General features: G+C 40.4%; 1 protein-coding gene across 1 annotated transcript; it reads left to right on the forward strand.

The window, feature by feature from the left end:
* The first annotated feature begins 358 nt into the window (after positions 1 to 358).
* LOC139476102 (RNA-binding protein 24-A-like) lies at positions 359 to 16077 on the forward strand. The gene is made up of 4 exons (XM_071259361.1): positions 359 to 737; positions 2427 to 2553; positions 5505 to 5559; positions 13647 to 16077. Exons 1-4 carry the CDS (start codon positions 549 to 551, stop codon positions 13945 to 13947), a joined length of 672 nt encoding a protein of 223 aa, XP_071115462.1. The 5' UTR covers positions 359 to 548; the 3' UTR covers positions 13948 to 16077.
* The last annotated feature ends 5731 nt before the right edge of the window (positions 16078 to 21808 follow it).

The raw sequence follows: 21808 nt of genomic DNA on the forward strand, positions 1-21808 counted from the left end.
AGCCTTCCAAAACATAAGTTTAGCAGCTTATGTTTTCCATGTAGCTAAAATCCACACCTTCCGACCAAGAGAAAATACTGCTCTCTAGATGGCGCAAACTTTGATATTTTCTCTTCACCCTCTCCAGACGGAATAAATGGAATTCCATTCAGAGCACCACCATAGCACATCCTCGCAAAAATCTCCCTTTTTCCCATGCCCTGTCGTTCTCCAAACGCACAACAGAACTCTTGCAGATAATACGAAACGATATCGCAAGCGGCTTATCGGGCGGAGCTAGTTGGAGGCGGAGCTACTGCACGTGATTGTAATGTATGCACAGTGGGCGGAGCTTAGCTGAGCTGCTCTGATCGGGACCAAGCGTACAAATACACGTCCAGGTAGAGTAGCTAGCATTGACAATTTGGAAGGTCAGTCACTCGGAATAGCGAAGGAGTAACTGTCCATCTACCGTCCAACCTTACTAGTCGTTTGTTCATAGTATCTCGGACTTTGCTGTGTTTATTTCTCTATACTTCTGTCTGTCTCTCTCTCTCTTGTATTATATCATGGCGACTACCACCCCCACTACTGGCGTGCAGCAAAAGGATACCACTTTCACTAAAATATTCGTCGGAGGGCTACCATACCATACGACTGATCAATCGCTGAGAGAATACTTCGATAAGTTCGGCGATATTGAAGAGGCTGTGGTAATTACTGACAGACAAACAGGAAAAAGTAGAGGATACGGATTTGTAAGTATATTTGGTTCGTCACATGCTTGTTAATAACACGTAGGATGAGATCCACATATGAACTATAGCAGTCGTCGGGTTGTATCACTCCAGAACGGATACCAGTTTGTGAACCTGTTTATTCATTACACCCTGTCTTTGTTTATTTGTTCTGAACACTCGCCACTTCCTAACTATGTACGTTAGAGTAAAGATTGTGTAATCTCGCGTGTTAAACTCAAACTGTTTTTAGCCTTCCGTGTGGAGCTTCATATCTCAATTTGAAATCTCTCTTTCTAAGATCGTATCGGACATGTGTAACTTGAACCTTAAAACACGTTTCCAGGAGTTATCAGTGAAATGAGGTTTTAACAGAGCAGGGACGTTCCCTAGGTTTCGACTGTACTTTATTTGAGCCTGTCGTGACACATTTTGTCCGGTCTCAAATTGACATGAAATTAGCAAGATCCATTCGGTGTAAATTTCACGAAAATATAAGAACAGAAAAAAACCAGAATGATGCAAGTTATATCTCGTGCCCTCACAAACTGATGATAAATTGGACATTTTATGACTTCAGCCAGATAAGAGTAATAAAGCTCCCTCACTCTGATAAGCAGGGCTCTGGCATGCTGTCAGTAGCATGCGTAGCGGCGCTTTACACCGTCATCAATTGCTTTGGTTCACAAGAGACAATACCAACTAATGTATCAGCGTTCGTAGTATCGTAATACGCAGATGCTGATCGATATCAAGTCAATCATGTTTTATTTCAATGCCATCCCGTTACTCATTGTCAGGTGCTCAAACAACTGGTATAATCAATTTCTGTCGGTTCAACTACACATGGGCCCTTAAAGCTCTATAAAGGAAAATGTTCCTTAATTCTCTCGCCTAGTTTCCCTTTACATCTGTCATATATACACCTCTCGTTGTCTTTATCTTGTCAAATTCATTGTCCCCAAAGTACTTTTAGCTGCTTGTGCTTAATGAGGCGTTGCTGCCCTATGTAACTGCATTGTTGGTTTCATGGTATGAAATAGACATTCTAGGACAATAGAGAACGTACATATGTCACATCCAGACCCAAATAACCCCCTCGAGACGCCCCCCCTCAGGGTCCATTATACTGGTCACTGCTTTGAAAATAGAATTTGATTCGTTTCCATGGTGACAGCGCAACGAACTGTCCAAGCGTTATTACTTCTGAACATAGAGCTACTGCAATCAGTATTTACAAGGGTGTTAATTAATATTAGATGTCGGGAGCATGTACGACAGCCCCCTGTTAATGAACGAGCCATGTGTTTATGATCAGACGAACAATCCTGACACGTCCCGTGATGTGCTAGACCGAATAGCGTATTCACTTGAGTTGAAAGCAATTTGAAATATGCACTTGATGGTCCGAGTGAATGTTGGCGAAGAAAGTGGGGCACCATTGTACTTAAAACATGCCTGAATTTTCGCCTTTTAGTGACAGTGGTATTACGTTATCAATCATATGATTTTGAAAGAACATTTTTTCTCATTACTTTGTACAGCTGATACGTAAACTCTTAAATGCACGTGTTTTCTATCTTGATATGGGTTGCTGTATAACAACAACCAGTTGTTCATTTCACATGTCTATAGCACACGTGAATCTCAACTGAGTGCTTGATGAATATTACATGTAGATTTCCAATGCTGTGTTTCGCTCGGTTGCAGGTGACAATGGCTGACAGAGCAGCGGCAGAGCGTGCTTGCAAGGACCCCAATCCTATCATTGATGGCAGAAAAGCCAACGTGAATCTTGCTTATCTGGGGGCGAAACCTAGGGGGAACCTCACATCAGGTAAGTTCCTCTCCCCCATACCCCACCACCACCAACAACAACAACAACTCAATACACAGCACGGTCATGCTAAGCCTTCGTTCACGCCGGTCAAATCTCCATACACCATCTACACGTTGAAAGGAATCAATTGTTTACACGCAGTGTTATAAGTAGCAAGGAATGACCATGCATAATTCAGGAGCATGCATTACTGGCTGTGCATTCTGCCTGGTAAGTTGAACATGATATAACACATAACCAAATTTTGAAACATTGCACATAATGTAAAGATATTATATTTATTTATTTATTTATTTATTTATTTATGCTGGTATATCATATATCACTGCGCCAGCTGAATATATCAAGAGACGTGTGTGTATTGGTGGCTCGAAATTGAGTGGATCGAATTGCAACGTCTATATTACCATTATAGACACTAGTTCAATGCCATGGCTGAATTTATAACCCGATACACGTCACACATTAACATACACTGACAACAGGACAGTATGGCGTACTTTAACATGGGCGGCACACCCACTTAAGTAATAATTCATTTACGACACAACTATAAGAAAACAATACTTCAAATAATAGACAAAAGGCTATGACGTCATTCAGAAATCCAAATGTATGGCCATCTCTGGCGTTTTTATATTTGGGTAGCCCCCCACCCGAGGTAAGGAATGTGAGAACCGTTATCCGTTGACCCGATCCACCTGGGTGATTCTCTATTGACGCGCGTTGCGAGTAATATATAGCTGACAGGAAAATAGTATGAACTTGAAGCCTGTTCTAAACCAAGCCACTGTGACCGACCGTCTCTTTGGGAATGTTCTCAACGACGTTAATCCTCTCCATAAACGGCCGTCAAGTCTGGGTAAACAGGCATATATGGAAAGGAATGAATTGGCCATATAAACCTAATTAAACGTATCATAGAATCTTCACAGTCACTAACTGCTTGATGGTCCAAATAGTTATTAATGGAATCAGAGTTTTGATAAGACCGCTGCTTCACATAGTTGTCTATATTGAATTGTGTTGACGACTTTTTAGTGCACTTTCTTTACCGAAGTCATTATTAATACACTTACAGAAGTGATTAAATGTGATTAAATGTTTGACCTCTATTATATCTCTGAGTGAATCAGCTTATTAAACTGGCAACGCGAATGCAATTCAAAGTTTGTTAACTCATTTAATCCTCGAGGTTCCAAAGCCAACGTCAGTTTACCGTAGGAAATGCGAACGGTAGTAGATTTGTCCAACTTAATGAAGTTTGGTAAGGTAAAATGTCTTAATAACACTGCACTGAAGGTAACGTTTCTGACGTTGAAACGTCTAGTCGTGGTATTGAACAACGACCGTAGCTTAGGGAAAACTGTCTGGGTGGGTTTCCTAACCTCGTTATCAGTTAATGCGAGCAAGTAATTAAACGTTCTACCAAAAGCAATTTCTACTTAGCGAGATTGGACGAGGACGCGTCGATGGCATATCTTGATGCTACTGCCGCGAAAGGCCAACGTCCAGTAGGGTTGCTCTTGACAGAACCCGGATGAAGCAACATGGCGCCGACACATGTTTCCATAATTATGAGCTTGGCAATACACGTGCTTTTGATACTCCGTATCGTAAGAATTCACAAGTATACTAATGTGCACATCAAAACTACTATGTGGGATGTTATTTATAGGCACCATAACATCGTGTTAAGCGTGGAACCCGACATAAGCCAATAAACATGTCTACACTGTTTCTTATAGCCGGAGTCATGGAAATTAAATTTAGTAATTTAGCAAATGATGTCATGTGAAATCAAACGTGGCGCCTGGATAGCTGATTCAGCGTTTTAATTCACACGATCTCACGTTCTGGGGAAATATTTGATTCCATGTTTGTTGCAACTAGTAGTGTGCTTACCGTAGGGAAGCGGTAGGAGAAACAGGCAAACTGCGCCGAAAGCAGCTGGCAGATTTCTCTCGTTTGCCATCTGGCCATAGCCTTTGGGTTAATGGTTCCAGTCATCTCCCTCGGTCTCATCCAGCGCCAAGACAGCTACCAGATTCTATTTCCTAACAAAATACGTGATGAAAAAAGAAACGGAAAACGGAATGTGATTATTGACTGCCCGGGCACCCGCCGTCATAGCAGTAAATCCCAAACTCTGAAAGACTCCAGCTTGTTTTCCAAATACTTTTACGTATGTGTCCCAGATACTACTTATTTTACGACGTGTTTATATTTACGTTCTGTGTTTTCTTTCCTATAGAACCTATTCCCTTATTGGCCAATTTCTTCCATTGTTTATATCCGTGATCAGTAATTAGGCCAATTTGGGGGGTTATCTCCCCTCCTACCCTCTAACCTTCTTCTGGTATTTGTTAAATGGATTTCTTCGATTTATTCTGGGCTGTTATAAACTTGATGACATGCGTCTGTCGGTGCACTGAAGATGGTCATTTCTACATACTTCAAAGACAACGAATAAATATTTACACAGTTATCCGTTCTCATCTTCCTATTTGCGTATCCTTCCACGAGGCTAGACTTGAACCCAGAAACATGGCGTCATCTTCACAACAAACGTTGTATTTGCGAACAATGTTCAGCATATTTTCATAAACAGATGGCGTCTGGTTTATGGCTGCAAACATATCGTATTAAATTTATCTATCACAATGAGAAATGCTATGATATTCACCATGTCTGTAAATCAAATGTGATTCGTGTATGTGTTGTATTTATGTTCAAAATAGAATAAATAAAGATCGATTCCCAAAAGGGTGGACAGAGTAAATATTCTATGCCATCTGATGCACTTGGAATTCGAAATAACTTTGACAATATTTCATTTTGATCTTCTGTTCATGTAGTTTATTTTATCACACTATTTTATGATAATGTAGTTTATTTTATCACACTATTTAATGTTAATTCTAATGTATTGATTGTTTTCTTTTCAGCGAGTTTACCGTTTGCAATAAAGACAGGCATTCCCATGCTTCCTGGACAATATGGGTGAGTCTTATAGTCTTTTCAAGCACTTCAACTCTCAACAGGAAACGCTATGCTCGGCGTACAAGGTTCCCTAACCCTTCTCTTATATGGTCAGGCTGCTAATTGATCCCCAGATATGTTTTGTTATAAGAGTGAATCTGGTTTTCATATGCGCTAGACGTTTCTCCAACCTCTGATATTTGAAAATGTAAACTCCCACCCCATGCGCGTGAGCGGCTGACGTCACAACATGTCTTCCCTTTCCCTGATGTTTCAAAATATTGGCCACCAGATGGCGCTGAGGATCAGATTCATTGTAGGAAAACATCCTGTGAATCCTTTGCCTCAAAAGTCTTGGTGCAGTGCGAAAAACATTTCAGAGGTGGGTGGGAACAAGATGGCGGCTAAGACAAAGGGAAAGCGGGAGGTGTTAAGTTTTGGATTTTTTTTACAGTAAAGCAAAAACGAATTAAAGTTTTCTGTTGAAGGAACTTTATCAATTTTGAAATTTAAAGAGATAGTTCTTGTTATGTAAGACTAGATAGTTTAGCCCTTATAAGAAAAAAATGTAAGATGTATTCCTTTTTATCCCATAGCGACAAACTGAGATGAGGGTAGCTGGCATAACGCATAACACTTCATCTAGGTCAGAAGACTTGACCTTAGGAGGTCACGTGGTGACCAGTGCTCGAACAAACGAGAACAGGGTACCTGGTGTTCTTGTGTTTTGTGCGAGATCCGATTTCGTTTTAACGTGGTTTGACTTTTTTCATTTTGCTTGCCGCGTGTGGTGAGGGCCTGATTCCTACTTTGTGTGACGCCGAATCCCCCGACGTTATTTTTTTTCATTTTAAAGCCCGTGTGTTTGTAACTGGACTGTGTTGTTCCTTTAGTCTGCCGCTGTTGTGATCTACTAACAACACTGAGTCAGGTGACAGCAAGATATGAGACCTAACACCTGCATACACACTTAGTCTTTCACCGCCTAAAGGCTTACAGTAGGATCTCGTCGAGGACAATCAGTACTGAGGCTCCAATGTTAAGTCTTAGAACATCGTTTGTTGTATATATTGGCTTTTAATATCGTGAAAGTTCCAAGCTGGCCTTTACAATCAAGTATTTATAATTATATGTAGGATTAGTTTCATAATCAACACCAAAGGTCGAGTAGGGTCAAGGTTAAAGGTCATTGGTTCCGTTATCCTTAGGTAATACAAGTAAAACGCTAAGTAAGTTCATTATGTATCCCTGCATTGTGCAAGTTTGACCCAGGTGTAGTTCTATCACAGTTGCCCTGTTAGACTCCCGAGGTCCCAACAGTGGCGTGGTTAGTGTGATAGCCGGGACTTATCGGCCATATCTCTTAGCTCTGATAACCGCCATTAAGTTAGATTGTATTCTTCGTGTCACAGTCAATTGTGTTTCTCTTCATCCGACAAAGATAACTGTTCCTTCTCTCACCAGACTCCAGACTCAAAGGTCAAGGGTGAACACTCCTGATTCCGACAATGTCCACAGAACGAATATGAGATATCACTCGTTGCTTCCCCCATGTGTTCATTTGCCTCAAGCTGCCGAAGAGCAGATGCACGTTATGGCCAAACTGGTCTCCCATACATGTATCAGTTAGAGCGATAACGCGTTTCCTTTGTCCAGTTCAAACTTCGATAGCGAGTATGTACAAGAGATTAAATCTCCCTGCCAAGCTGGTGAGTGGGGAAGAGACGTGGTGATCGTTTCAAGGTGGTGAAATTCCTTCTGGACTGCTTAAATTAACTAATTTTATGGGTGTAATTTGGCTATTAGAAAGGGCCGCTTCTCGACTGACATTGATGTATAGTATTTCGTCATGGAGCCATCTAGCGAGGGGTTTTACTCGATTCTGACGCGCCCGCCTCTATTCTTATCCCCTCATACCTATTTCCAGACCCCTGACTTTACTTTACCGGAAACCCACAGTTTTCTCAATATTAAGTGCCGTTATGGAAATACGGGATTACCCGTCAAATCCTTAAATGAAACTTACTAATTAGAACCTCCCTATCAAATCGGAAACAAATTCGTAAGGTCTGTTTAACCTTATAATTCTTTCAGTCTCAACGTGGATAAACTTTCAACCATGAAACTCTCATATACTGCTTGTTTCAAATGGGTTGCATTCCTATGTTAGGTTTATTGCGTATTTACGCATTTCAATTCGGCTACTTTCCTTGTTTGGGAGATTTCTGTGGCAGAAGCAATAAGGCCTGTTGCGCACACGTGAGCAGCTGTTGAATATATACGATTCCCGTTCCCAGTTGTCTAGATCGCCGTGTGTTTAATTAAAGTTCGCGATGAGTAGTGCTTGGACTGTGTGTCTGTAGATTCGACATTAAGTGATTGTCTCTGTTTATGTAAAGGAAAACGGCTTCTCATCACAAATAGTTGCTTGAAGACAGAGATTAACTCTAGCTTCTCAGAGCATGTAGGGCATCCATAGTACATACAAAATAAAACAGATCTCCACACGTAATTGTTGGGACGAGTTCAGTGAAACCACAATACCATTCACCTGCTTGAATCTTCAGCCATTATTCCGCTCGGGTCATGCAAAACATATAAATCCCAACCCAACCCCTCTCCGTTACAATCCGTTGTACGAATACCACAACCGCCGCGCTCTCGTGAACACGGCTTCTCATAAGGCATTCAAAATGACTGCATTATAAAGTGGAGACAGCACTGCAGTGAGACCAATGCGTCCGCATGATTGATCAGGTACCCTGACCTCCATTTGTCTGTGACCCCACAGTGTATACCCACCCGTTACCCCGAACCCCGTTCCTCAGTCAACATACACATTTATTTACCGTTGAACCCCAGCCGCCATAGCTAGCCGATAACGTATATCCTCGTGGGGAATACAAAAACACGACCACAGCTTGCGTAATATCATGGCGCGGAGACGGATTTATTTCAGTTCCGTTAAATCGTTCTGTTTTTTAGATTTGTAAATACTGTTCTAATCATTTTATTTGAACGGAAATTGTAATCGCTGTCATGACACACAGTATCACAGCGGCCATTAAACACGATCATCGCAAGCCTCTGACTGTACAGCATAGAAGACTGGGAGGCTATCGCGTTATCTGTTCCGTGATCTATAGTCAGATCTAGGTTGTCGGGTTTTCTAACATTGATCCTTACATGGGCTAACCTATATCGGGTAGAACATTTTCCTGTTGGTATCCGAGGTGTAATCAGAGTGACGCGCTGTAAAACCTGTCGGTAAGACGTGTGCATAGTCTGAAGCGCTGTCGCTGTCATTCGGTACACATGTTTCCCGCCAACACTCTAAAGCAGACGATCAGTTATGGCGACGCAGACGCGTTGTCTATGTATGGCAGCACATGCTTCTGACCCGTCAGTAACTACCATGCCGTTATTTTGTGCATCGGTATCAATATCGCGATTGCTTATTAATAATGCATTTCCTTGATACTTAGTCATGTTTAAGTGATATTATGCCTTCGCTCTACAATGAATCTATTCAATAGCTGTACATGCCTATTTGCACTGTTTATGATCCAGAATTAGTTAAAGATCAAACGTATACCTGTACTTGACAATAGGATATGATCTACTGTGTGGTAATTTTACGTTTTCACGTTGAACGTTTCACCTGTGTCTGACCTCCTTGTCGCGGTCAGCATGACATAAGCAATAAATTCTGATGTCAACGGTTTCTGGTTAAAAACCCTCACAGCAATTGCTCTGTTGATGGAATCCGGTAACTCGACCCATCTGCCAATAACGACATCCGTTGACAAATTTGACTTTACTTTACAACAATGGCAGAAAAAAAACGGAAGAACACCCCACCACGCAAATAATTTACCCCCTCGATGTAAATTGAACCATCAAAGCTTGAGCGTGATATGTATGAGTTATTATACAAACAAAACGTAAATCCTCAAGGATCGTGTTCACCATCGCTAATGTGTTTCATAAGCAGACTGTTGACTCCAACGAATAGCTAAAGAATCACGAAACGTTCAACGCCACAACCATCATGTAATGAAATTTTGGCTGCCAGACGATAGAATATGCTTTAACTTCAAGTTAGGGTGTGTGAGACAGAAGCCTTTGTTCTGGTCACGGCACGCACATGGGCTGTTGAAGATTGCTGAAGTCTCGAATACTCCAAACCACACGAGCGTATTCAATGTAATTACGTTGGTTGTATTCACACCAGATATACGACTTGTATTACTCTTGTCTAGTAGAAATCATCTAACTTGATTATCGCTATTGAAATGCAGGCAAGATGAGAACACCTGGACTCATTTAACGCACAATTCGCTCACAAATCTCGGCATAGTTCGGATCAATTTCTCCAGACACCTTCTCCACATCTGCAGCCACTTACAGATTATCGACTATTGTGTAATACGTACCTGGCGCAGAAAACCTCCTTGACTCACACGTGGATGTGATGTTCTTCATTTGCAACGTTGAGCGCAACCTTGACCTGATTCAGTTGCAAGATCGCGATTCCGGATTGGTTTTTTTTTCAAACGTATCAGCAACTCAAGAAATACCAACGTATTTCAACCAGAACTAAAAAATGGTGTTATCTTGGCAAACGCGTTGGCCAAAAATCTTTCATCGTATACACTCTAAGTGTGAACAGGATTTTAACAAAAACGAAACTGCTGTCAAGTTGTGGATTCATTGTACCTAAGGCTATACTTAGTGCATCTGTGGCTCTCTGTCAGATTAGCCGGTAAATTTGACCTTGACTTGAGATGACCCTTCGTATGTCATGACTTGAACCGACACCTGATTCAGTCTTCATCGCTTATCGTCACAATCGGAACTGTCAAAAGAGGGCTCTGATTTACCTCTTTAAAAAGCCGAGAGGATCCGATTTACCAATCCCACAGATCACACGCGCCCTAAACATTACCGCGACAGCTCTTGTAAGTAAAAGTCGCTTTTTAATACACCGGAGCAATTTATTTAAAATTAGGAACTCTTCACATACGGCCAAAGAAAATTGAAACAATTGCCTAGACGCCAAGCATAGACTCAGACATTAATTCAGCATCTATCTTGAATCATTTGTAGTTTTACCTGATATGCATTTGAATTAGTCTGAATTCTTGCTGTGTAGCGATCACATCTTATATATTTGTAGAAGAACATATTCATTATGTTTAATTCCAACAGATGGCGTGCCTGTTTGCTGACGAACCAATAATTTTCACGTCCTCGTCTATTGAGATAATTCATTGCTATGGTGGTACCTCAGCATGTAGAACGAGCTCGCTGCCTCTAGGAGTCAAGTTGCAGGATGAAAACTGAATGTCTTATTGTCGGAGTACGAGCTTGCAGACACACCGAATTAGTTTCCCTATCCAGTTTTTCCCAACCATTTAGCACTCCTCTTCGTCTTCAGAATGGGTGTTCTATCTTATAATGTAAACCAATTGTCACACCATTTGACCAAATCACTGTAGGTAACCAGGATCTGAATTAAACGTGACTTTGAAATATTGCATTAATCTGCCGTAAACCATCCCTAACAGAGATGTAATTCGGGCAGCTAATTTGAATGCGTTCTTTCGAACTGAGTAACTTCGGTAGACATCAATAGCTCTATATGTTTATTTTCTGAGTTCATATTGACAGGAAACAAAGCAACAAATACTATTTCCCGACAGACTATACTTCTTTGTTCTACAACGAGTCTTAGTGCAGTGGTAAATAACAAGGGTCAATTACAGCTCAAAGGAATCAGTTTCGGACAATTGATTTCAAATTATTGGAGCGTTCCTTTAGGAAGGCTGCTGTTTTGACATGTAGATAACAGATAGGTGTATACGTCTGTCTATGTCTTGTCACAACACAGATATTTCATGCTGCTTTTTCATTTACCCGGGTTGTTAAAACCGTACGAAATTTCACCCTTGAGCAGACTGAAGGCAGAACCCCTCATTTGAGTCTCTATTGAGGTGCAGCTCAACTCCACCAGTAATGTGTTTCTCTAGCAACTGGTCTATTTCCTTCCATTGTTTGTAATGGTCGTAAAGAACACTGTCTACAGCTGCACAGGCGTTGTATATTTCAACCTAAGTGAAATCGAAATCATTCATCGTAGATCTTCATCCTCGTATCCAGTTTCGGGTATGTGAAGTGAGACCTTATCTGGAACGGTAATCCAGACAAGCACGACTATGCTTTTGAACTAATTTGCTCTGTGTATCGAGCGGCTGTTATTCTAGTATTTACTTACCCTGACATTATTCTGGACAAGCGTATCGCTTATTTGTTATCAACAAGTTACATAACTATGTCAAATTTGAAATAGCTGATTTGGGTATCGCTGATCAGATTAAATTGTTTGAACTTTGCTAACGGTGAATAGCTTTTGAAATAAAGCAAATGCGGGGAGTTTAGATATGAGGCATTTGTATAGCTTGAAATGTATACAAAGATGGCAGATTGGCTTCTAACGACAGAATAATAAAACACGTTGTAAAACCATGTTGTAATTCGAGCCCCGAGCGGCGAGCCGCGTGGTCCGCCATTCATCTGTATCATGCACCGGTAATTTTTGCTGTGTGTCGAAAGATAAGCGCCCTAGTAGTCGAAATCTTAACATCTAGCTCTCTCTTTCGCCTTCTTGTAACACTGAAAGCGAATTTCCAGGCACCTTGAGTCAAATATAAGAAAATTCAAAATATATTGCTGCTTTTAGAATAATGACGTTTGCAATGCGTTCAACTTGAGAAGAAAAAAATCAAGTCCCCCCCCCCCCCCCCCCCATCGTTCTTGTTTTCTGCATTGCCATAACTAAAGAATATATTATGTTTTCGTTATTGATTATACTGGGACTTTATGACGTCACGACGTTGGCCTATTGCCCCAACATTCAGTCAGGAAGTACGTCTATTGCAAATTTCAAAGGAACTGAAGATCAATGAAGAATTGCCGATTAATAGCCTATGACTGCTGGTTCTTCAAGTCCGTGTCAGTTTTATACAGCGCCTAGATTGTATGATACCTTTCTTTCAGTAAAAGCACTAAGGCTGGTTTGTTTTGACTTCGAGGCTTTCACCCGAACTAGGACTGTTATAGGCACCGTTGTTTGTTGTGATAACACAAGTCAGATAGTTCTTGTCACAATAGGATTAAGCTGAAGGAAGTGGAAGTGCGCATGTCCGTTGACCCTAAGGCAGTAAGGTTCTACGTTCCTGGCGCCTATGCCTATGTACACCTGTCCTGTATCCCTATAGCTATAACACAACAGTATTGACCTGTGTACCCGCCGCGTTTACCTTTCGGATAAAGGAACTACGTATTCTGATCAACTTGACAATAACTTAACTACACTAAAATTCGCACAGCCAGTCTATAAAGTTGGCTTGCATCTTTGGCCGATTCATCTTCATCTTTTCTTGGTGACGAATCCTTTTTGTTGTGTTTGACATTATGGCAATTATTGTTGTGTGGTTATTTCCATTTAGAAGCTGTTTTTTGTTGTCACTATATACATTTTCTGCTCACTCTGTTGATCTTGCTTGCTTTGGCCACGCGGGTTGTAGACACGACTTAACGCCGGAGATGGCACCATATTCACTGCTCCGGAGACTTGACTTCCATTTCCCATAGAATAGCGTACTTTTTACTACACGAGTGTTGAATAACGGTTTATCTTTGTGTGTTTTGTGTTTGAATTGAATAATGGGTTTTTGTTCAGCTCTTAATCGTCTCTGAGAATAGTTGTAGTGAGATGACCAAATTCCGCACTAATTGTAACATGTTGTTTATTCAAAGTAGAGTGAAGTTATAAAAAACATTCACGCTGCCGTTGTCAAGATACTGAGCTATGAGCGTATACAGGGTATGAAATCTGGCGAAACAGAAATCAGCGTTCCTTTGAGATTATGATAAGGCATGAAAGAATGTTGTAGTTATACTCTGCCAAATTTTTAGTTATTTTCGTATACAAAACCTAATTATGTTTTACCCTCTTAAATGTAGATTATTGAAATGTTTATTTACAAACCACGTTTGACTGAATGTTACGAGTGAAAATCTAAATATCTCATTTTCTGTTTCAGCTTTCCACAGTACGTGTATCCTTCCGCCTACTTGGCCTCGCCAGGAGTTTTGGCAATGCCCCACTCACCGCTGTCTCCCACAACCGGAACTACATCCGCCCAATACATCGCGGACTATTCCACGGCCGCTTACACCGGACAGTTTAACGGGGGGTTTGATGCCTACCCCTACACGACGACAGCTAACGGATACGGAGTACCCGCAGCCTATACATACGCCGTCCCACAACAAATAGCAAATGGAAATGGCACACACTTCGCCCACTACCAACAACAACAAATTCAAGAGCGAATGCAGTAAAAGAGGACTGAACCTAGGAATCTCCACATAATTATGAATGGACACGGACTCTAAATCTAGACAGTCCACTCGAATATTCTGAAAGTCCGAGAATATCTGACCATGTGACGTACCCTCTGCCTGAAAGCCCACCCAGGTGGCGCCACCTATGTCTCTTCTATGCAAGGGATACGTACCTTGATTAATGAGCGTATGGAACTATTTGACAGTGCGGAAGTATTATTGGAATGAATTGTTCTATTCCGGTTTACTGCGGATGGATACAACCCAGAAAGTGTATATACGTCCACATGTCGTAATGCTTATCAAAATATGACGTCAGCATTTTATGTGTAATATGCAAATGTTGTTATGTTCACGTGTCGTCCTAGTTTCCGTCCAGATCGCTTTGACTTGCCGCGAAAAGCGTCAACCACATGGCGACCTTAATGTTGTAAGGTCTCATATATGTCTCATCTCGCTGTAGATAGATACCACTGTAGATAACAGAACTTGTAGCTATTGTAGAATCACTAGTTAGACATTAACCTGGTTTTAGGATAAGATGGCGGAGCTGCCAAATGAATTATTACACCATAATATGAATGAAATCCAGATGCATTTTGACAGAAGTGCTAGAAATGATAAATTTGATATTATCAACAACCGCCAAGTCTTTCTACGTCATAAATCCCTTACGTCATCGTAGCGACAGTTTCGTATCTTTATTCTCATCCGTAGTTTCGCATTTTACCCGTTAACCCATTTTATCATTATTGTGAATTATGTCCCCGGACGTCCAACTCTCGTCTTCTTAGTGCCTTATAAAATACACTCTGCTTTAATATATATGTTGGGAGCATGAATGAGTACTGGCGTACGTCTGAGAATATGTGTCTTGAGCAGGATATTATACAAAGTTACAAGTCTGTATGTTTTGACTTGTCTAGAGATGTACGTCTCATTTTCAATCAGTATTTATTATATCTTGTTGAACTTATAATATAGACTTGGCTCCTGTATCCGAAGCTGCCATCTCACAATTGTTGTTATCAATATTTTATCTATGGCATGCCATAGGGGACACATTTCGACATTATTACTATTTATAGTTCATATTTATGGGTGGTTTTGGATACAGGAGAAACAGTCATTATATTGTTACCTCCTTTTGTACATTTTGAACATACCGAACAAGCAAAGTGAAATCCGTCTAATTTATTCAATTTGCGCGTGATCCATTTTCCCAAGGCAACAGAAGTCTTGCGGCGAAGAGCCGAGCACAGGGACTACTTGCACTGTTTTTCCGATTAAACACATGGTAATGTGCCTTAAGGTTATGTATTCCTACGCCAGTTGTATTAATGGCGGATAGATATGTGGGCAGTGAACGCGTTCTCACTCATCGCTGGTCTATTTTTATTTCGTCATGAATTTTATTTTTGTATCAAATTTGTTAAATCATTCTCATTCACCATGCTGCATTCCATGCACAATTTATAAGGTTCCTTTTTAACGTATATTTTTATCTAAATTTGTATTTATTGTTTTACTTGTTTTCAAACGTAGTGGGTTTCGTAATACTAACTTTAAGCTTTACTCTGGACTGTTAGGCAAGCTATTCTATCGAACACGCAGAAAAGAATTCAACAAATCCATTGGTATTTAATCAGAAAAATAGTGCACGTAGTATTTCCTGTCAAACCGGAAGTCACCAGTTATTTGTCAGGGACTATTTCCGGCCATTTACATCACATTTGTTTTAATGTCGTTGCGCTAACTAAGAGGACAAAGTTTTTTGTATTATTTATTGACAATCTTTGGCAAAGATTGCCATTTAATATTTAATGTAAATGTTGAAGTATTTTACATCAGTTACTCTGTATTGTTGAGGTGTAGTGGCCCCAACATGACGAAGTTTTTGTAAATTTCTGTCGTTTTTAGCTAACTTATAAACCGAATATGCAGACTAACCGTCATCACTGTAAGATAATCATAGATACATGTATTTAATTTTATTGCCATTAATTATAAGGAGAGGTTGGGACATGATGAAGATGCATAATGATGCCACATGCAATATGTGTGCATTGTAAACCAACTTGTACCTATGTTATAATCATGAAAATAAACAAAAACATGTTAAATATATATCCTTTGTTGTTGTATTTACCTTTATGCTATCAGCATCCTTTGATGCCCTAGAGGAGCGATGAATGTGATGTCCAGCCAAACGATATAACCCCTGGATTATTAAAATAATCTTGTTGGAGTGGGGGCACCTGTTCTTATATATCCAGATTCGACCATCATTGAGAAATGCTTAACATTGTAGCATTATCGATTTGACAAATCCCATTCACGTGAATATCTTTTTTAGTCTTTGTAACCATGAACAACAGATCCAAGTGACAAAGAAAAGGTTAATCCAATAATGTTTATCCCCATCAGATCATTTACCTTTTATGGTTGAGATACTGACGACTATACCCACCCTCTCCCTCATGGGGCCATCAAGCTTACGATGGCATGCGAGGCAATATAGATCAGGGTAGCTTAGTACTTGTAGCCTATATACGCATTGATTTTTGGATAATGATACCGCTCTAGATCAATACGATTGTGAGGAGCGACAGACTCGAAGCAAGGCATGCAGTGTCCATCATTGCTCTGATATCCGTCGTTGTCACACACATACATTATTTTCCAGTGCACTTGTATTGAGACACGTTCGTGAACACGACCCTACACTAACATGGCTCTGATGTGAGGTCACAGGTCGGTCAAACTGTTTGTCACTGCAACACACAAGGTCAAGAACATCGACCAGTAAGTTAGTTCGAGGTTCGAATTCAATATTGGCCGGTCGGGTAGACTTGAGGTTTAAAGCATTCGCTATTCAGGCTGAAAGTAACGGGTTCGATTCCCAATATTGGTACAATGTGTGAAGTCCATTCTTGGTGTCCCATGTCGTATGTCTGGAATTTTGATAAAAGCGGCGTAATACCTCACTCGCTCACTTTGTAATATTTATAACTGATAAAATAAGATTTCTGTCCCCGCTCTTTCAGTTTTATGTATATGTACTTATATATGAAACATTACTGGGTATTTGATAGTTTTAGGTTTTCTTTTGCTTTACAAAAATATATAGAAACCAAATCGAATAGGGATACTCTCTTGACGAGATTCAAATACCACACATAAATGTTGCTTTCAGGGCAATCGACAGATGAGGAATGTGGGCTGTTACTGTTTAAGAATACTTCAACGTAACATGAATAGTTCAGTATGCCTAATTCTCGCTTTTATAAAGGTAAACGTAGCTCCAGTTATCTTTTATACTTTCTTTTTGCCAAAATTCCTGACATACAGAGAATCAATATGCTTTATTGCAGACCTCATCACGTACTAAACTGCCGAACAAAACAAAGTATAAACCCATGTTTGATTGTGGCTAAACATGAAAAAACCAAGACATGGTTATTCGATGGTAATCTATTTGATACGGGGAGCACAGAGGTTCTATGGACCTCAGGTATGCACAGTTTTCGGCCTAGTAACTGTTTGATGACGTTTGAAACTTTTGGGTTCAAATCCAATTATCAAGTGTATACTTTTTTCCCAGCAGTCTAACATATATTCCAGTATACAGCGATGCCAATAATCAAACAATTGCTAAAAAAAACTTTTTGATGCATACCGGGATATATTTCTGATGTTCATGTAAATAATGAGAACATGAGATAGTTGTACTTTGTTTCCCGGTGATCTGAATTGATGGATGGATAAATGAATGAATAAACATTTCGTCGTTGAATGAATGTGTTAATAAATGATTAAATAAAATAAATGAAATTCACGTTTTGGCTTGAAATGAATGAATGAATGAATGAATGAATTAATTAATTAATTAATTAATTAATTAATAAGAAGAATTGACGTTTTGCCGTACTTCCTAGCCTCCTACACAACAATGCTCCTTATATGAGAGTCTGTGTCAAATGACATCGTGGGAAGTGGAGCACCCGGTCTCTACCCCGCACACGGTGTTGGCCAGGGGTCAACGACGGGTGTGTTCAGATATATGATTGTATCGTGTAGTTATGCAAGGACCTTGTGTTCTTATCACTAAACAAACAACTAAATGCATATTCCATGCAGCATTATGCAGTCACTGCATTCTGTCATATTTCAACAGGCCTATCAAGTTTGCGTCCATTTTGAAATTGTAGCAATCTTTGTGAAGTCAAACTCGGGGATTTTTTATATATTTCTTCATCTTTGAAATGTATATATTACTGTCAATGAAAATGTTATAAACAGTCGGACAAAAAGTATACACCTATATTTGATGGTCGCTAAATATGAAACAAACAAGAAATGGCTATTCGATGGTGATGTATTTTATACGGGTATCATAGTTGTGTTTTGGACCTTAAGTGTGCATTGTTTCGGCGACTGTTTTCCGCTTAGTAAAGTTTTGATAACGTCTAATGGGCGGTCGGGTAGCCTAGTGGTTAAAGCGTTCGCTCGCCACGCCGAAGACCCGGGTTCGATTCCCGACATGGGTACAATGTGTGAAGCCCATTTCTGGTGTCCCCCGCCGTGATATTGCTGGAATATTGCTAAAAGCGGCGTAAAACCATACTCACTCACTCACTCACTCACGATAACGTCTGTAATGTTTTAGTCAAATCCAATATTCAAGTGTATGCTTTCTTTGGCAGTTTATACCTGTCAACCTTTTAACTAAAAATATAAAACATACGTTTTATATCCACAATAGGAAGCAAAGAAATCAAAAATCGGTAAATGATTCAACAGTGTGACGTAAGGCGGGCTATTATAATTCTCTTAATATCGTAGAATAACTAAATACAAAACCCAGCAAGATATAAATATGATATAACATTTCGGCAGTTTTCGTGTCGTATATATTTTCATGTCGTGGTAATTACGTTTTATGTTTTAAATTGCACAGTGGACCTTATACCCCAGTGTAAAGCCATCTATCATATCTGAGGTGTCATGTCTGTGTCTTTAGTTAGAAAAAAGGAGGGCAAATCATTATTTGTCTACTCACTCTGACAATAACATATTGTGTGCCAATACCACATGTTTCAAATCAATCCCCATCAAACATAGCCTGGCTTCAGAAGCCGTTATTTATGAAAATAAAGACTAGAAAGGGTTATATGACCCTCTTTGCCAAGTCATTATGCGAGTACCAAACACCAGCCACCTCGCGATCTAGAACATATTTAAATTCAAATCTGGCACAGCCCATGATTCAACGGGTAGGTGGTCGTATTGACCGCAGAGCTATGAGTCACCCGACCCCCCTACCCCGCAACCCCCCACCCCTGATTTAAAGAGTCTCCCGCACGGTCTAAGTACCCCCAATAGAAGCCCTGCTCTCGGGTAGCTCAGATATACCCGCCATCTCCACCCTGCCCCCCTAAACACCGGGGAGACGGGAGATCTAAATCAACAGAGGGACCCCTTGGCGCGGCAAGACCCCTATCCGAGTCACAGCCGGCCCCTTTCTCGTTCACCCGGACTTTGAAAGAACTAAGAAATGTTGAAACCATTTGCTTATGTCGCAACTGTATTGTGGTGGGAGAAGGTGGGTAACGGGCGCTGATAGACTATAGATATCGACTCGGGAGCGACATGAGCTGATTTTGCCTGCTATCACTACGTGATAAAAATGCCCAAATTCAACGACTCTCAAAGTCCAATATTTGCTTTTGTTAGAAACCAGGTCTTGTGAGTGAGATTGAATACCTTGGAAATCCTATACCCTAAGCAAGCAATATCGAGCCGGATATTATGCAAGTCTATTTCTATATTTCCAGAAGTTTTTATTAAACAAACTAATGAATATGTCAAAAGCAGTATTAATAATAAGCTGTTTACTGAAGGGTTTATCTGTGATCCCAATTTGGTTAGTTTAACAACCCGGTTTTTGTAAAATTATATTAAATTAGGTGCTTGATAAACGATTTCATTTTCACGTGATGCACCCGCCTGGGACTGTGTCTGACCGGCTTGTCTGAGTCAGTACACGTGGCGCAGTGTCTGATTACTTCTGAGAAGCTAGGTTTCTATATCTGTATATGTGACTTTTGAAAGTTGACATCTTGTGTATCTGTATTGTCAAGTTCTTTATGAGCAATTATATCTGTCTACACGTCTGTGTCTGTAGTTGTCCATGGACAGATGCAGACACAGATGTGTAGACAGATAAAATGTCTGTAGGTATCTTCATCTGTGTCGGTAGCTGTCTGCATCTGTGTCGGTAGCTGTCTGTAAGTGTCTACATGTGTCTGTAAAGGCTTAGTCGTCATACATCTGTGTCGGTAGCTGTCTGTAAGTGTCTACATGTGTCTGTAAAGGCTTAGTTGTCATACATCTGTGTCGGTAGCTGTCTGTAAGTGTCTACATGTGTCTGTAAAGGCTTAGTTGTCATACATCTGTGTCTGTAGCTGTCCACGTCTGTGTCAACATTTGTATTTGACTCGCTACATGTAAGGTGCATCTATCTATATTTGTATCTGAATCTGTCTGTCCACTTAGGTATGTATCTGCATATTCGGTAGCACTCTTCGTCCGTGTCGATATCCACCATAGCAGTCAGTAAATGTCTACGCCTGTGTCTGGAGATGTCTGTCGGTATACACGTCTTTAGCGGTCTACGTCTGTGTCTGGAGATGTCTGTAGGTATCTACGTCTTTAGCGGTCTACTTCTGTGTCTGGAGATGTCTGTAGGTATCTACGTCTGTCTCTATAGATACCTGTAGGTGTCTACGTCTTTATCAGTCTACGTTTGTGTCTGGAGATGTCTGTAGGTATCTACGTCTATAGCGGTCTACGTCTGTGTCTGTAGATGTCTGTAGGTATCTACGTCTATAGCGGTCTACAACTGTTTTTGTAGATGTCTGTAGGTATCTACGTCTTTAGCGGTCTACGTCTGTGTCTATAGTAGTCTGTAGGTGTCTACGACTGTGTCTGGAGATGTCTGTAGGTATCTACGTCTATAGCGGTCTACGTCTGTGTCTATAGATGTCTGTAGATATCTACGTCTTTAGCGGTCTACGTCTGTGTCTGTAGATGTCTTTAGGTATCTACGTCTATAGCGGTCTACGTCTGTCTACATATGTCTACATCTACATCTGTGTCTGCTTCTGTGTCGAGGTGTCTACATATGTGTCTGTGTCTGTGTCTGAGTTTTATAACCATGTGTGTCTGTATACGTGTGTCTCTTCATATCAGTATCTGTGTCTGTATACGTGTGTCTCTTCATATCAGTATCCGTCTCTGTATTCGTGTGTCTGTTCATATCGGTATCTGTGTATGTTCATATCAGTGTCTGTATACGTGTGTCTGTTCATATCATTCTCCGTGTCTGTATACGTGTGTCTCTTCATATCAGTACCCGTGTCTGTATACGTGTGTCTGTTCATATCGGTATCTGTGTATGTTCATATCAGTGTCTGTATACGTGTGTTAGTTCATATCATTCTCCGTGTCTGTATACGTGTGTCTGTTCATATCAGTATCCGTGTCTGAACGTGTCTGTTCATATCGGTATCTGTGTCTGTATACACTTGTCTGTTTTTATCGGTATCTGTGTATGTATACACGTGTCTGTTTATATCGGTATATGTGTATGTATAGACGTGTCTGTTTATATCGGTATCTGTTTGGGTTTGTTTATATCAGAGTCTGTCCATACTTACATGTTGTCTATTTATATCAGTACACGTGCCCATATATGCGTTTCTGTTTACTTCAGTCTCTGTTACATCTTCATCTGTGTTGTTTTTTAATAACACGTATATGTGTGAAGATATCGTCTTTCGAGCTCTCGTCGATA

Source organism: Haliotis cracherodii, unplaced genomic scaffold, assembly GCF_022045235.1.
Source record: "Haliotis cracherodii isolate W230 unplaced genomic scaffold, xgHalCrac1.p SCAF_1, whole genome shotgun sequence".
NCBI lineage: Eukaryota > Metazoa > Mollusca > Gastropoda > Lepetellida > Haliotidae > Haliotis > Haliotis cracherodii.

Coding starts and splice junctions, on each gene's coding strand:
- LOC139476102 (XM_071259361.1), top strand. CDS start 549: ATGGCGACTACCACCCCCACTACTGGCGTGCAGCAAAAGGATACCACT. Junction 2,554..5,504: donor TAGGGGGAACCTCACATCAG/GTAAGTTCCTCT, acceptor TTTTCTTTTCAG/CGAGTTTACCGTTTGCAATA. Junction 5,560..13,646: donor ATGCTTCCTGGACAATATGG/GTGAGTCTTATA, acceptor TTTCTGTTTCAG/CTTTCCACAGTACGTGTATC.